We start from the raw sequence: 12,699 nt of genomic DNA, 5'->3' as shown, positions 1-12,699 counted from the left end.
CAAGGATTGCAGCAACTGAAAATGAAGAAAGCATGGAAAGTGTGATGCTAGGAGGGAGTAAATGTAGAAAGCACTGAGTTTCTGCTGGTAGTGGAACATCCATGAGAAGATACTTGATAATAGATTTGCCCTAGTTTTGCAGTATGACTCTAACATTTGTAATAATGTAGGGAAGGAAAAAAAGACTTTTGCAAACATTGCCCAGGAGTTTGGCCACCATGTTTATGACAAAGTGAAGCCACATAAATATTTTCTAAATCAGTGTATGCTAAGCAGAACAAAAGATTAATCTATGTGGAGTAAACATATATTAGGGAGAGGGGAGAAGGTGATAGGTAGGAGAGCAAGGTTTTACCAATATACAGAGGCACGTCTTAGGATCATAGAAACATCAAGTTTGGAAAAGACCTCCAAGATCATGTAGTCCAACTGTCCATCTACCATCCATATTTCCTCACTAAACCATGTCCCTTAGTATCATATCAAAACTCTTCTTGAACACCTACAGGGATGGTGATTCAGTCACCTCACTAGGCAGCCCATTCCACTGCCTGACTACTCTTTCAGAGAAGAAATTTTTCCTAATATCCAACCTGAACCTCCCCTGGCCCAACTTAAAGCCATTTCCTGTAGTCCTATCACTATTGGAGAAAAGGCCAATCCTCACCTCACCACAACTTCTTGTCAGGGAGTTGTAGAGAGCAATAATGTCTCCCCAGAGCTTCCTCTTCTTCAGACTAAACAATCCCATTTCTTTCAACTCATAAGACTTGTGCTCCAGACATCTCACCAACTCTGTTGCCCTTCTCTGGACACACTGCAGAGCCTCAATGCCTTTCTTGCAGTGGGGAGCCCAAAACCAGACACTCAAGGTGCAGCCTCAACAGTGCTGGGTACATGGGGATGCTCACTGCCTTGCTCCTGCTAGCTACACTATTTCTGATACATGCCAGGTGCCACTGGCCTTCTTGGCAACTTGTGCACTCTGCTGCCTCACGTTCAGCTGAACATTGACCAACACCCACAGGTCCATTTCCTACACAGTCTTCCAGTCACTCTTTGACTGAGTCAGATTTAATCAAATCAGGTTTCACACTTAATCTGTAGTCAGTTCTTCCAGCTCAGATTTCCTGAGGCAAACTGAAAGCTACTTTTGGCCTGAGGTTAAAGTCAAACTAAAAGCTACAAAGCAACTTTTTTTTTTTTTTTTTTAAATGAGGACCCGTCTGAGTCTCGAGTTTTCTGCTTGCAAAATAAAACATTTATACTCTTCTTTCCCTCCCACTCCCCCCCCCAAAACTTACCAAAGGTTATTGCTTCATTTCAGAAAATTCAGTTCAGAAAATACTTGACAGAATAATGATTGGAGCTTTAAGCCCTTTAAACCAATTTTCTTCAAATGTCTATTGCTTTATTTGGAATGATTTATAAACAAATTGCTTTTGAAGATACATGGTACAGTATTTTTGATGAAATAGACACTGCTACTGCAGTTTGAATCTGTAGCTTGGAAAAAAGTTCCTCAAAGCTTAGGAGTTAAAACCCAAAGGACTTCAGTTGTCTTTGCGGGATCTGGCTGAGATTTTTGGGCATGGAAACTTTGTTCAATAGCCAAACTGAGTATTTTTAGGTGAAACATGACCTCATAATCCAGAAGTTGAATGGCAGAAGGTTTTCCATTTAGTAGGAGTGTTTGAGAACCCCCACAAGAAGAACTAGAAATGATGTAAGAAGAGCTAGAAGTGTGCACTTGTATGAACCAGAATGACTGTTATTTATTAAAAGAGATGTGGCTCTCCAAATCATTAGGACTGTCTTAGCTTTTCCATTCTAAAACCCTGCTGCGTTAAATTGCTCTTCATTTCCCAAGGCTTACACCTGCTGGGTTGTGCCAAGCCAGGTGAAACCAGAGGAAATTACTGAAGGTATTTCTGAAAGGAAATAGCAGTAAATGCTAGTTTTGATATGACACCCCAGTTGAGGATTGGATGAATGTATTCACTCCAGAAGACTTTAAAATGGCCTGTTCTGGTGCTAAAGAAAACAGATCTGTGTGGCTCTTCTAACTGCACAGGGATGGTTAAGCATGTCATTGAGCGTGGTCATGTATTATGTCATCCCGTCCAATCCCCTGTGCAGTATCAAAAAGATTTGTCAGTAAGCTTTTGAGCAGGGAAAGTGCCTGTCTTTCTACTTCATTTGCAAGGGAGTTTTAATGTATTTGCCTCTTCCACTTTGGATTTCACCTCTGTTCCTTTCTAGTAGCTTAGATGTGCAACAGACTTTTCATCATATGTGAAAACCACCTCGGTTTCTTGGATCCCAGAAGCACTGAACTATAGTCTTATTGGACCCATCAGTTTATTTGATACTAAGAGGAGTAAATTTATATTACTTATTGATGTCCACTGCAAGAGACTATATTCTATGCTTACATGTACATTGTTCCTTAGTATTCTGCTCCCTTCTGCACATGTGGGCAATTGCCCTCCTCTGCTCTGGAAGTCCAGCCTCTCCCAGCCCGCATGGAGTGTCTCTGAGGCTAGTTAGGATAGTTAGGAAGGTCTCATTTCATGATGTTTTAGCAGAGTAGTATTTGGTAGTAAATATGTTAGCACCTTCTCCATAATTACACTATTACGCATTTTTGTCAGTTACTGTGTAATTACATTTAAGAGAACTAAGTCTGGGCTGAGAAACCTTCACTGTGGTTCAGCTGACTGTGGTATCTTCTTTATCATATGCTACTGTGGTAATATAGTGTATTTTGCAGTTTCCTTATAATCTTATGGGGGACAACTTTGTTTAGACTTTTTTTTTAGTGGAGAAAAAGCATGTGTATACCTTGTGAATTTTGGACTGGCATATCTTGCCAGATGTTGGCATTCCCAGAACAATCCTAGGCTGGTGGCCACTCCAGTCAGTACTGACCCAGTGGCAATACCAGAGGATCAGATGAAGAGTGGCTTGCTGCATGCAGAATAAATATGCCTGGGGTGATATGATAGATATGCCTACAGAGTGGCTGGAAGTCTGTGTAGAGGAAATGGACCTGGGGGTATTGATTGATGCTCGGCTGAACATGAGCCAGCAGTGTGTCCAGGTGGCCAAGAAGGCCAGTGGCATCCTGCCTTGTATCAGAAACAGTGTTGCCAGCAGGAACAGGGCAGTGATTGTCCCCCTGTGCTCAGCTCTGGTGAGGCCACATCTCATGTGCTGTGTCCAGTTTTGGGCCCTTCGCTGTAAGAAAGACATTGTGACCCTGGAGCACCAGGGCAGAGAAGGGCAACAAAGCTGGTGAGGGGTCTGGAGCACAGGCCTTATGAGGAGCAGCTGAGGGAGCTGGGATTGTTCAGTCTGGAGAAGAGGAGGCTCAGGGGAGACCTCATTGCTCTCTATAACTACTGAAGGGAAGGTGTAGTGAGCTGAGGGTCGGTCTCTTCTCTCGTGTAACTGGTGATAGGACTAGAGGGAATGGCTTCAAGCTGCGCCGGGGCAGATTTAGTCTGGACTTCAGGAAATACTACTTCTCTGAAAGTGGAATGGGCTGCCCAGGGAGGTGGTGGAGTCACCGACCCTGGAGGTGTTCAAGGAACGTTTGGATTCTGTGTTGAAGGACATGGTTTAGTGAGAACTATTGGTGGTAAGTGGATAGTTGGACTGGATGATCTTATAGATCTTTTCCAACCTTGGTGTTTCTGTGATTCTGTGGGATTCAGCTTTTTTGAGATACCATCTTTTTCCTGGTTGAGAGTTCTAGGAGCATCCTGGGAGAAGGAATTAGATCCCAGCAGACTGTGCTACAGACAAGGCAATAAATCTCTGGAAGATGTGAAAAGGAGAAGTGTGTATGTGTTCTGGAAATGTCCAGGTTTCTTCTCCTGTGCTGCGTGCAAGTCAGCATCTTTTACCACCAGCAGCTCTGCCCACCTGAAAAATAGAGATGGCATCACCTGCCAACCATGCTGGGAGAGTCTGGAGGAGGCATAAGTTATTACTGCAGAGTACTTTGAAATTAAAACTTCCCATGCAGTGCTTCTTTGTGGCTGGATAATGGTAAGGGGAGTTCTCAGGGCTCAAAACTGAACAGCGTGGAGGTTTTTGAACTCTCATTTGTTTGCTTCATCTCTTCAGGGCAGATGCATGTATTTTCCTGTCTGTTTTTTTGTGGGTTCCCCCCCACCCCCAGTGGTGCTTCTTTCTAGTAGTTTTAAGTACACTTGTCTTTTTTGACAGGAATCAATTTGCAATTTGCCAGAGACAGTGCTGCCTCAACTTATCCCTAGTAGTGGTCTACCTTCCAGAGCACCCGTAGGAACTGGTTGGTTGAGCAAAAAAATCCCTTTTTGTGTCCCTGCCTATTGTTAATCAAGTCTGACCTGTCAAACTGTGGGTCAAATTACTTCAGGGAAATTAAGAAGTTCTGGTCTACATGACTCCCTTTCCTTTTCAGAAGATACAGAACTTTTTGAATGGGACTGCTCTCTTTTCACCCTCAACTTCCGACCTGCCTATCTAATATGATCGTGGCTAAAAAAATTAATGAGTGTGTGATAGTATAAGGCAGAGAATCCCCTGGCATTTCCATGAGAAAGGGAGCCAGATATTCAGTTCTGTCAGATCTTTCAAAGCACTGCTGCTTAACAAGGGATTTTTGGAAGCTGCCTTATCATCACTGAGGAAACCAATTTGCAGGTCAAGGGGATCTTTATAAGCCAGTGGGTTATGACATTAGAAAAACAACCTGACTGCAGGCAAGCCAAGGTCCCCTATCTTTGGGACTGGTATTTGCGTGTGTCTAGTGAGTATTCTGACGGATGAGAATATAAGTTTTTGGTTTGTGTAGTTCTGCAACATAGCTGGTCAGCTTCTCTGGACATATGCGTGGTCATTCCTTGTTCCAGCAAGATCCTCCTGGCTCAGAACAGGAACTACAGTAGCTGCTGCTTTCCCACATTTTGGTAGTTTCCTGAAGGAGTGTTTGCAAACTGTTTACTTTCCAAAAGTGACACTGGTGTCTACTTTTCATCAATGACAGCAGGAGATAAACATGAAGGTGTAGAGCAGAATGAGCTGTAGTGTTCATATTTTATCCTGCATAGTGTAACACCAGGGTAGATGCTGGACAGCCAAAGATGTGGTGTCAGTGGAACTTGCCCTGCTTTTTTTTGCGAAGTTCTAACCTAAGACACTAAAGAGTAACTATGGAGAACTTCAAGTAGAAGTACTGAGAAGGGTGAACAGATTTGCTGGAAGCAGTCATGGGATTGCAAATTGGGGTGGACTAATGTTTTTTATTTTATTAACGGATAAGATATTCCTCAGTAGGACTGAAACTTTGAAAGTAGTGACATGTGGAAAGAAGATGAAGAAAGATGTGTGCCTCTTTAAAAGCAGTTTCCTCTGTGTCCTTGCACTGATAATCTGTCCCAGGAATCCTAAAACATTTCACATCACACCTTCTGGTGAGGCCTCAAGTAGCAGCTGACCTTGTGGCAGTACCATGAATGAACATTCTCAGAGTACGAGCTACCAGCCTTCTCGGAGCAGCCATGGGCACGCATTTTGTTAGAGCTCAGTATCCTTTAGAGAGCTGCTCCTTGTGGCTGATTTTTCTCCTGTCCTCTTCTCTCTCAGCTTGTGGAGAAACCCTGCAGGACAGCACAGGAAATTTCTCAGCCCCTGGCTTTCCAAGTGGCTATCCCTCATATTCCCACTGTGTCTGGAGAATCTCGGTGACCCCAGGAGAGAAGGTAGGTGACAAGTGGACCAGGTGTAGGTGTGGTCTTCACTCCCCTTATGTGAGTTTTGCTTGTGCTGCTAATGTTGACTGTTGCCAAAAAGATTGTCCTGCAGACTTCTGCATGCCTGGAGTGCAGGAATGGGATCTGTCCTGCCAGAGATGGGGTCAGGAATTAGTGGCTCTGACAAAAGGTAACACTGGAATAGAATCCTCTTGTAGGTCTGGACTGTCAGTTGATCCCTGATCCCTCCTCTCGTTTCACAGATACACTCTGCCTGGACAGTTTCCTCAGCTATTCAGCTTGCCACCTGCTAGCTCAGATTGAGCTGATAGCTGACGAAGTGTTCTTTCAAACCAAGTGCTGGTTAGATGAGTTGGATAAAATATACCGGCAAGATGGAGTCCAAAGGGAGCTGAGGAGTTGAGTGACATCAGTAGCCTGTCCCTGTCATGTGGGCATAATGCCTCTGTCAGGGGAACCCTGCTCCCAGCCTTGAAACACCAAGGCCTGCTGTGCATCAATCAGCTGCTCTGTCCATTTTTCAGCTCCTTTTGTTTTATTGATCTTCCCGTGGAAACAAAATCTGTCATTAATCCATAATGCCAGCCCTTCAGGTCTTTCACGTCTTACTGGACTGCAATAATACATGGCCTGACTTGGGTGCTTCCTGGCAGAACAGCTTTGCTGAGGACCACCCTGAAGACACACTTAGGACTGAGACTTGGAAGAACAAAAGAAAGTGCAGTTGTCTTGCTCCTGGACTCAGTTCTGTCATCTGCAGGCCTGGTCCTATATTGTACTGAGCTCCTGATGTTGGCTTCAGGGAGAGTTTTGCGAGGTACCAAGAACAGTCCAGGTCTTGGAAAAATTTTTGTGGCAAACAATATATATAAATTATTAAATGGCTTAAATCTTGCAAGGACAAAAAAATGCCACGAGAATATCCATCCAGTGACTTCCGTTGGTCCAGAATGAAGCATGTAATCCTTCTACAGGGGAAGAATGCTAAAGGGATAACGTTTTCTTGCTGAAATCTGCCCTGGAAAGCCTTTGAACACGATGTATGAGTGGCAGTATCAGAATGTGGAAACTTGTAAGACACAGCTACTTCTGCTGACTGGAGACGTTTGTATAATGGAATAAATCCCAAGCATCTCTATTTTTGGGGAATATGTGTCTCTATAATATTCACATTGATTAAAACTAAGTGTTTCATTTTTAACTTTTTTTTTTAAGAAGATTTTAGTTGCATTTTACTAACTATGAAGCAGTGACTGTGTGAATAACAAAATGGATAGTAAAATGCCATCTTCTGTCATGTACTGTATGGTATAATTACGACTCCTTGAGAAGTCTTTCCTTTTTGTTGAGGAAAATTAATTTGAAAATCTAACCTGCTGTCCACTTTTTTTCATGTATACTCACTTATGCAACACTGTAGCAGAGATGAAACAGACTGTAGGGTCTTGATTTTAAAGTAGCTCCCATTCCAAGGGTAAGCATGTGCCCTGTCCTTTCAGATCATGTTGAATTTCACATCAATGGATCTATTTAAAAGCCGCCTTTGTTGGTATGATTATGTGGAGGTGCGTGATGGCTACTGGAGGAAGGCTCCCTTACTAGGTGAGTAGCTGCTTCATCTTAATTGCTTTTTTTTTTTTTTTTTTTTTTTTTTTTTTTGTGCTTTTAAAGCTTATTTTGGGAGGAGAACAAAAAATATCCCACCACCATAAAAAAAAAAAGAAAAAAAAATTTCTTTACCTGGAAGTAACCTGTGTCCAGGCAGAGCACTGGCCATTAATGTTAGATATGTCAGCACGTTATATTTGCACCAAATGATCAATGCTCTAGTCCTCTAGTAGCAAAGACTTTATTCCTTCCTTTTCTAGCTTGTGAACTGCAGCAGAGAGGGAGATGAATGAAAGGCATGGCTGAGATTAGAAGTGTGGTCTCTGGAGCTTTATGATGCCTTTTTCATAAGATTTAAATGGAACTATCAGACAGTAAGAATGAAGAAGACTTGCAGCTCCTGTCCAAAGCTCCTGACCTTATTTCTTCTTAAGAATACAAAACAGAGAATAATAGAATAGTTTGAGTTGGAGGGCACCTTAAAGATCATCTAGTTCCAACCCCTGCAGTGGGTAAATACACCCTCTACAGGATCAAGTTGCACATAGCCCCAGCCAACCTAGCCTTGAATGCTGCCAGGGATGGAGCATCCACAGCTTCTCCGTGTAGCCTGTTCTGGACACAGCACTCTGTACTTTAAGCCTCTATAATTCTAGTGAGGAATTTGTCTCTGAGCCCAAGGATTACTGATAGTGCCTAGAATATAAAACTCTGCAAAGGCTCTATTGCTCCCGAAGATCTCAAAGTGCAGCTCTCCCTTTGTACTCTCTGTATTCATTTCTGTGTCTTGCTATCGTAACTGCAAGTTGTCTGCCACATAAGTGGGCAGCGAGAATTCTCACCTGCTTTTACCAGCTTTGCTACTGGCTCAGATCCTGACCCAGTCTTCTGACCGTCTTTACTTGCCAACACCTACTTCTATCTGAAAGTTAAAAATCAATCAGCTTCTTGCATCACCAGTAGAGCTGAGGTGCCCGGGCTGCAGCATGTATCTAGGCTAATGTGAGGTCAGTGGGGCAATGGAAGTTTAGGTGCCAAGCTCACCTTAGCTCAAGGGACATTCCAGCTGTAACACAGGATGAAGTTCTTAGGTTGGAACTGTACTGCTCTCTAGAGGTTTCTGTGGGGCTGTGTTTCAGTGTGGAGTTGGCAGCTGTTTTTATTACTTCCTGCCTGTTTTGGGGTTGGCAGCAATTATTGTTTTCTGTTACACATGCTTCAGGTAACTGCTGCTCCAGCAGCTGTAATTTCAGCTCTTGTTACTTATTTTTTTTTCTGCTGAGTAATTTGAAGGTATTTCAGAAGCCAAGCCACCTCCCTGTCACCTTCATGCAGGTAGACTTGTGAGTGTTTCCATCTGGAATGAGACACTGGTTGAAGAGGCTCCTGCAAGGGGCTGAGCCCATGAAATTAGCTCAGCAGAGGCAAACAGACGGCAATTCAGCAGGGGGCGGGGAGAGGGATTAGTGTGAATTGTGAAAGCATGGACTTCTTGCAGAGGAAAAAAAATAATACATGTGCACTGCATATTTTCCCAGGGTGAAAACCTTGCCTTTAAATGTATAACATTTTATGAATGGGCCCTTTATCACACTCTGAGGAGTTTGCTCATTCTAGTTCCTCATCTGTTTCCTCTCCTTGACACCCTTGTCAAACTGCAAGTCTAAATCCAGGAGGCAGTTGCTCAGTGACCCTAGAGGAAGGAGTTTTGCAGCACTGATGCTGTTTGTTAGTATTCTTTCTGGTAGCAGAGATAGGAGATACAATTGTTATGCCGTTTGCCTGTGTCACACTGCCCAAACAGTGCTGGGTAGCTTTGGCACATGGGCTAAGGATAGAATTGCCAAATACAGCTTGCATCTGGACTAATAATTGAATAAGGGATTCTACAAGGGGAAAAAATTTGGTGATGAAACTGCCACTGAAGTTCACAACTCACTTTCCATGCATTCTTATTTCCCTTTACTGCCTGTCACAGGGGCAGAACTCTCACATCCTTGAAGGCCGTGGGCGTTCTGAGGCTGCCAAGTGGTAAAGATAGGGTAAGCAGAGCCAAAAGTGACAACCATCTGATTGTAGGCAGATGACTACACAGGGGGCCTCTTGGCTTTTAATGCACAGAATTCATGTCAACCACTCTGCCCTTTGTATGTAGGAAAGCAGCAGCCTTCTCTGTCTGCCAGTAAACAGGACTCAAACGATCTGTTTCCTTCTTCAGTGCAGGGAGCACTTAATGCAGCCTGCTAATGTGGAACTAAGGTACTATTTTTGTCAGTAAGTGATTAACCAGGTTTTCACTCAGACAAGGATGTTCAAAGAAGCCATTCTCTGGTTTCACAAAGCCGGGATCAGGTTCCCTGTCACCACTGCTGTGACTGAATTTCTGAATAACTGCTCTCTGCTTCTGTCAAATTCCCCTGGGGATTCAGTTGGACGAGATGCCAGTGCCTCTAGCATGAAGCCCTGCTGGTGTCAGCTGAAGTAAAGAACCATGTTGGCAGCATGTGCTCACTGTGTAGTGTTTGCTCTGTTACCCTGAGGAGCCTCTGTCTGGGACAGGTAGAGAAACACCAGAACAGTTTTAGGGTTGTTGAGGTTGTTCAGGCTGCTCTGGTAGATGCCTTCTGCAGCTGCTCCATTCCAGTATTCTCCATTGCTGGCAAGATTCAGGTATTTACCAATGCTGATGCATACCAGGGAGCAAAAAGAGCACTTGGTCACAAATCTACTGAGTGAAAGAGACTGGATGACTGCAAAGGTTTAATCAGAAGGGGGTTTGGCTAGGAATAAGATCAGAGGATAAGGGATTTCTAGCACTAGCAACGCGATGAGCTTTGTTGGTGCTGTGGGGGATCTGCAAAGTCCTCTTTCCAGTATGGTTACATCTCACCTTCCGTTTGACTTGTACAGGAATTTCTGAGGCTTGATAGGTAGGAAGGACAGTTCCTTAATGTCCCATTTCAAAAGGATGGTGGATAGTTCTCCTCTGTCAGCTCATTTGTCCAATCATGTGAATCAAAACAGGAACCCCTTTGAATTTACTGAGGCAACAGAGGTTGTGTCTTTAATAACTGAATTCTGCTTCCAGCTGAAGGAAATCTTTATCAATTTAATAATTGAAGAGAATATACATTAATGGGGAGGAGACAGAAATTCAGAAACATGAATGGTAGGAGTGAAAGGGTGTCTTATACAAGCATTACTCCTTTAACCACAGACTGTCTTTGCTTTCTGGAGCCATAGGTGCCTGCTACCAGTGGCTGTACTGCCTGGAGATCTTGATCATTCTTTTCCTGCCTTCTAGGTAGATTTTGTGGTGACAAGATTCCTGAACCAGTAATCTCCACGGACAGCAGGCTGTGGATCGAGTTCCGGAGCAGCAGTAACATCCTGGGCAAAGGCTTCTTTGTGGTCTATGAAGGTACAGCCTTTAGCTAGTAGTGTATTGCATTGCATGGAGCAGTCAAAACAGGGTGCAAGGGTTTATGGGAGCAGTAGGACTTCTGCTTCACCATTTAGTTAAACACAGCACCTGCTCATGCTTTTATGGGGATTGGCAGAATCTGTGGGCTGTTCCAGCAGGTAAGATATGGCTCTTCTAACTGGATTATAATTTCTTTTGAGGAATAGGATGGCAGCACAGAGCAATGTGTGGCTTCCAATCATAGGCCAGGGTCCTGTTTGCACTAACCCACCTCTGCAAGCAGTGGTGCTCTGTATAGCAGGTGTTGCTTCTAGTAATTTAACAAAGTTCTGTTGCAGGTCTTTATATTGCTTAATGCAGGTATTTCTTGTTTCTTAAATGCAGAGGCTGCTCTTTGGTTTCTTGTGTGTTTTACTTACAGAATATTAGAAATTAGCATGGCAGATTTTCTGCAGATCCAGGTACTTTGGAAACTTCCATGACACTGGGATACTGAGACAGTTTTAGAGGAGTATGTCATTAGTGAATCTCATAAAGTAGTTCACTTAGAAGGGGCCTACAGCAATCAGCAAGTCCAATTGCCTGACCACTTCAGAGCTAGCTAAAGGTTAAACTGAGGACATTATACAAATGCCTCTTTTTAAAAATAGTTACTGCAGTAACTGAAAATTCCTGATACTAGTGCTATAACAGTTAAGTGCAGGTTAATCTAAAGCCTCTGGGACGTCTCTGTTGTCCACAATAAGAGTATGAATAATTATTTCCTTTCATTTAATGCAATAGCTGTGGTTACCAACACTGAAGTGAGTTTCAGTCCTATTTTCTACAAGTTCACCTGCTGTTCCCTCTACTATTTTTTTCACCATTGCATTGCACATCCTTAGTGTTCTTTTCCAGAACAGCTCTGTAGTCTGTAACATCCACGCTCAAATACTGGTAGGTTCTAACCTGTTCTCCATATATTTCTTAGGGCCTTTTACATTGATCTCCAAAGTGCATTCCTGTGCAAAGCCACTGACTGCATCAATATTAACAGTAGCTTTTGTTTTGGAATGCTCTAACAGTAAACGTTTTTTTACCCACTAATTTAAACATCCAATCTTTTTGTATCTCTTCCTTTCTATCAACATAGACAATACATTTTCTTGAAGTGGTCCAATGTTCAAATGAATATGATTGCTTAAAGCTATTTCCCAAACAGCCACCAAATCTGTCATCTTCTCTAAATGGCTGCACCGTGACTTCCACGGGGCTCTTCTCCCCTTTGCTGTTTTGAGCCTCAAAATCAGTAACACTTTTCTACATACACTTATTTTTGACAATAAAGATCTTAAAATATGTAAGGGCCTTCACTGTTCTCTGGACAACAGGCATTTTCTTGGAAGAATCAGTCATGAATTTGAATATAACTGTCCTGATGATACATCATCTTTCAGTAGCCACAGGAGCAAACATAGCATTGAAAATCCAGTACTGAGTGTCCAGTATACTCATGAATAATGATACTAGCAGAAGGAGGCAAAGAAAATGCAGGACTGTTGGGGAAGTTCAAATAAAGCAGACGAGGATTTCACAACCGTGTGGGGCTTTTCACAGGAGAAATATCTGATTTCTGCAGGATCTGCTGTCCCAGAGACAGAAGTATCTTGCCAGATTTTTTTTAACATTTCTCCTGAGAAGCAGCTGTTGCTGCACCATGTGGTTTGTAACACCCCTTTTTTGTGGGAATTTGTAGTAACCAGAATAGTGAGTTCCTAATAGACTTTTTATTTTTACCTATTGCTTTTGTGGACTAGTCAACTTAGTTCTTACCACTGGAGGATAGCCCACCATATCTGTTCTAATTTTTAAAGGAAAAAAAGCAAGGGTAGGACTGTCCTTGGGAAGACACATCTCTGTTCT

General features: G+C 43.0%; 1 protein-coding gene and 1 pseudogene across 6 annotated transcripts in view; one reads left to right on the top strand and one right to left on the bottom strand.

Annotated features, from left to right (window-relative positions):
• TLL2 (tolloid like 2) overlaps positions 1-12,699 on the top strand; it is an 84,323-nt gene that overhangs the window by 58,593 nt on the left and 13,031 nt on the right. For all 6 annotated transcript variants that reach the window (XM_090145089.1, XM_090145092.1, XM_090145091.1 and 3 more), the window contains 3 exons: positions 5,638-5,753; positions 7,265-7,367; positions 10,678-10,794. In XM_090145089.1, the coding sequence (XP_090001215.1) occupies positions 5,638-5,753; positions 7,265-7,367; positions 10,678-10,794 (336 nt within the window). The remainder of the gene's footprint in view (positions 1-5,637; positions 5,754-7,264; positions 7,368-10,677; positions 10,795-12,699) is intronic.
• LOC116234485 (fas apoptotic inhibitory molecule 1 pseudogene) lies at positions 11,502-12,035 on the bottom strand (annotated as a pseudogene).

This window comes from Phasianus colchicus, chromosome 8 (genome assembly GCF_987193195.1).
Source record: "Phasianus colchicus chromosome 8, bPhaCol1.hap1.1, whole genome shotgun sequence".
NCBI classification, from domain to species: Eukaryota; Metazoa; Chordata; class Aves; order Galliformes; family Phasianidae; genus Phasianus; species Phasianus colchicus.
Note: the sequence above shows the minus strand (reverse complement) of the source record. Positions and strands in the feature narration are given on the sequence as shown.